At 38.8% G+C, this 4,484-nt stretch overlaps 1 protein-coding gene across 1 annotated transcript; it reads right to left on the reverse strand.

The window, feature by feature from the left end:
- Nucleotides 1–1,168: 1,168 nt before the first annotated feature.
- Nucleotides 1,169–4,462, reverse strand: LOC109341903. The gene is made up of 3 exons (XM_019579874.1): nt 3,270–4,462; nt 2,268–3,167; nt 1,169–2,144 (listed from the first exon to the last, which is right to left on the reverse strand). Exons 1-3 carry the CDS (start codon nt 4,460–4,462, stop codon nt 1,169–1,171), a joined length of 3,069 nt encoding a protein of 1,022 aa, XP_019435419.1.
- Nucleotides 4,463–4,484: the final 22 nt, after the last annotated feature.

Genomic DNA, 4,484 nt, shown 5'->3' on the forward strand with positions numbered 1-4,484 from the left:
TAGCCAGGGCGCTGTATGCCAAGCGCTGGGCAGAATTTGGGCAGTGGCTCCCCATTGCTAGGGCGCTGGGCGCTGTATACCAGGCCAGCTAGAGCGCTGGGCGCCCCAGTTCATGCGCCAACCAGAATTTGGGCAGTGTTTACCCATTGCCAGGGCGCTGAGCGCCCCCACATCAAGCTGGGCGGTCTGCATCAGTGTTTCAACTTAAAAACCAGAAATTTTCAACTAAACCCAGCTTGTTAGACAAGATTCATGATTGATGCAACTACAACTCCTCAATTGTGCATTCAAACTTGATTGATATAGTCTTTAAACACAATTTCAATTCAAAATTCATTATGCAAAGGATCAATTAGGCAAATAACTAAAAAACTCAAAACTCTTTCTAATTACAAGTGGATATGTCAAAATTTGAATTTTACATTTTTAAGCCATGCCAATTGATCACTTTAACTCAGGTCCTCATATGAAACTTGTCTAGGACTTAAAAATCAACAAGTAAACACACATTCCAAAAGATTCGCAATATATGATCATTCCTTAGAGTCCAAGTTTCATGCACTTTTCACAACCTAATAGGTCAAATTTTGATTTTTACATTTGCAGCATAAGCCTATTAGTACAAACACATCCTCTCATGCTATAAAACTTGTCCAAGCATTAAAATTTGCAATCTAACACATCTAGCCCCATGGTCAACCCAACACTTGAAATTTGGCAACTTTATCAATTCATTCATGCTAGGCTTCAAATGCAAAAACACATGACATTTAAAACTTGTTGAAAACCTAGTTTACTTAAGTGCACACCATTTCTCCATTCCTTATTTCATGTTCAGTTTATTTTTCAGAAAGAGGACTAACACACTCACTGACTCAAAAACTACAAAATGAAATAAGATGACTATTCTAGACCTAAAAAGCAACATCATGTACACAAATGAGCTTGTTCATATGCAAAGATGAAGAACTTTCACAGTTATGCAAAACATGCTCAAAACATGTATCAAGACTTGTGAAATACCTTAAAGCACACAATTGAATCAATTTCACAAATATCATGATATCACCTATCAAAATGACTGTAAATGAGAAAATCAAACCAAAAGCACTGGGTTGCCTCCCAAGAAGCGCTTCTTTAACGTCACTAGCTTGACGTCATTGCTTTTTCATTGATCATTCAAGTAGAGCACAGTGGAGACTGTTTGAACATCACCACCTAAGTATGGCTTCAATCTTTGACCATTCACCACCCAAGTCTCTTTCGATCCTTGATCTTCCAGTTCGATTGCTCCATAAGGCTTTACCTCTTTGATTACAAATGGACCTGACCATTTTGACTTTAGCTTACCTGGAAATAATCTCAACCTGGAATTGAACAATAGTACTTGTTGGCCTGGTCTGAAGTTCCTTTTAACAAGTTTGTTGTCATGATATCTTTTCACTTTCTCCTTATACAACTTAGAGGATTCATAGGCATGATGCCTCAATTCTTCTAATTGATGCAGTTGCTTCTTTCTTTCATCACCTGCAACATTCAAATCAAAATTTAGAAATTTCATGGCCCAATAAGCTTTATGCTCCAATTCAACCGGTAAATGACAAGCTTTGCCATAAACCAATTGAAAGGGAGTTAAGCCTATTGGTGATTTGTAAGCAGTTCTGTAGGCCCATAATGCATCATCCAACTTGAGTGACCAATCCTTTCTGGAATTCGAAATTGTTTTCTCCAGGATCCTTTTGATTTCTCTGTTAGAAACTTCTGCCTGGCCATTTGTTTGTGGATGATAAGGTGATGCTACTTTGTGTCTTACACCATAATGTTGCAATGCCTTGGTCAGCTGTGAATTGCAGAAATGTGAACCTCCATCACTGATTATGACCCTGGGTGCTCCAAAACGGTTGAATATGTTTTTCTTTAAGAACTTCACTACCGTTTTGCCATCCGCTTTAGGAGTTGCTATGGCTTCCACCCACCTTGAAACATACTCAACAGCCACCAAAATGTATTCATTTGAAAATGATGATGGAAATGGGCCCATGAAGTCCATGCCCCAGCAATCAAATACCTCCACTTCCATGATGTTTTGTAAAGGCATTTCATTTCTTTTTCCTATTCCACCTGACCTTTGGCATGCATCACACCTTTGCACATGGAAATGTGCATCTTTGAACAGGGAGGGCCAGTAAAAACCAGATTGCAATACCTTCACAACGGTTCTCTCACCATTGAAATGCCCTCCATAGGGTGAGTTGTGACAATGCCACAATATATTGCTAGCCTCATCAGAAGCTACACATCTCCTCAATAATCCATCAGCTCCTGCCTTGAATAGATAAGGATCATCCCACAAGAAATGAGTTGCATCCCTGAGAAATTTCTTTTTCTGATGATAGTTAAAATCATCAGGGATAACACCTGCTGCTTTGTAATTGGCCATATCAGCAAACCATGGCCTTTCTTGTATACTAAGCAGTTTTTCATCTGGAAATTCTTCAACTATCCCTTTTTCCATTGTGGTCACCTCATCATTCACCAATCTGGATAAGTGATCAGCTACCAAGTTTTCCTTGCCACTTTTGTCTTTGATTTCAAGATCAAATTCCTGCAACAACAAAATCCAACGAATCAGTCGTGGCTTGGAATCTGCTTTTGTCAAAAGATACTTGATAGCTGCATGATCTGTGAAAATCACAACTTTAGATCCAATCAAGTAGCTTCTGAATTTTTCTAAAGCATACACAATAGCTAGTAATTCTTTTTCAGTTGTGGCATAATTCATTTGAGCATCATTTAACACTTTACTAGCATAATGTATAGCATGAAACATTTTATTCTTTCTTTGACCTAGCACTGCACCTACAGCATAGTCACTAGCATCGCACATCAATTCAAAATCAAGATTCCAATCAGGTGCAATAATAATAGGAGCAGAAACTAAATTTTGTTTCAATTGTTCAAAAGCTTTAAAGCATGCATTATCAAAAATGAAAGGAGTATCCTTATTCAGAAGATTGCTCAAAGGTTTGGCAATCTTAGAGAAATCTTTGATGAACCGTCTATAAAATCCAGCATGTCCGAGAAAGCTTCTGATTCCTTTAACATTTGACGGAGCTGGTAGCTTTTGAATGACTTCAACCTTTGCTTTATCAACCTCCATGCCTTTTGATGAGATTTTGTGGCCCAGAACAATACCTTCAGTCACCATAAAGTGACATTTCTCCCAGTTCAAGATAAGGTTTGTTTCAACACACCGTTTCAGCACGGTGTCCAGATTCATCAAGCACAGATCAAAAGAAGCTCCGAACACAGAGAAGTCATCCATGAAGACTTCTATAGATTTTTCCACCAAATCTGAGAAGATAGCCAAAATACATCTCTGAAAGGTTGCAGGAGCATTACATAATCCAAATGGCATTTTCCTGTAAGCAAAAATACCAAATGGGCATGTGAAAGCCGTTTTCTCCTGATCTTCTGGATTAACAGTGATTTGATTGTAACCGGAGTAACCATCCAGAAAACAATAGAAAGCTTGACCGGATAATCTCTCCAGCATTTGATCCATGAAAGGTAATGGAAAATGGTCTTTCCTTGTGGCTTTATTCAGCTTCCGGTAGTCAATACACATTCTCCAACCTGTGACAGTTCTGGTTGGAATTAATTCATTTTTTTCATTGGCTACCACAGTCATCCCTCTTTTCTTTGGCACCACCTGGACTGGACTCACCCAGGCACTGTCTGAAATGGGATAAATCATTCCGGCTTCAAGCATCTTCACCACTTCCTTTCTGACTACTTCTTTCATAGTTGGATTCAATCTTCTCTGAGGTTGAGCTACAGGCTTAAAATCATCCTCCATTAGAATTTTATGCATGCAATATGAAGGACTAATACCTTTCAAATCAGCTAGTGTCCAGCCTATTGCTCCTTGATTCTCTTTGAGGACTTCAATCAGCTTTTTCTCCTCCCGTGGTGATAAAGAACCACTAATGATCACTGGCTTTTCAGCTTCACCTTGTAGAAACACATATTTTAAATGGGAGGGTAACAACTTCAATTCCAGTTTCTGGTTAGCCTCCTTGTTGTCAACTGCTTTTTCAATGCTTTCCAATGTTACTTGCTTCGGAGGAATCTCTTTGAGTGAATCAAGATCTTGCAAACATCTTTCAATCTCTTGCTCCTCTTCCTCATTGAACCTTGTGTGCAAGTTTATCAAAGCTTTCTCTAAAGGATCATATGACTGTGGCTGTTTAGTTACTTCATAACACACCTCATCAATAACGTCAATAGAGAAACACTGTCCTTTGTCTTTCGGATATTGCAAGGCCTCAAAAACATTGAAATTTACTTCGTCATCCTGCACTCTTACTTTTAGTTTACCTGCATCCACATCAATCATAACTCTAGCTGTCTTCAAGAATGATCTACCCAAAATTAATGGGACCTCGACATCTTCTTCCATATCCAAGACCACAAAATCAGCT

This window comes from Lupinus angustifolius, unplaced genomic scaffold (assembly GCF_001865875.1).
Source record: "Lupinus angustifolius cultivar Tanjil unplaced genomic scaffold, LupAngTanjil_v1.0 Scaffold_847, whole genome shotgun sequence".
In the NCBI taxonomy this organism is placed as follows: Eukaryota; Viridiplantae; Streptophyta; class Magnoliopsida; order Fabales; family Fabaceae; genus Lupinus; species Lupinus angustifolius.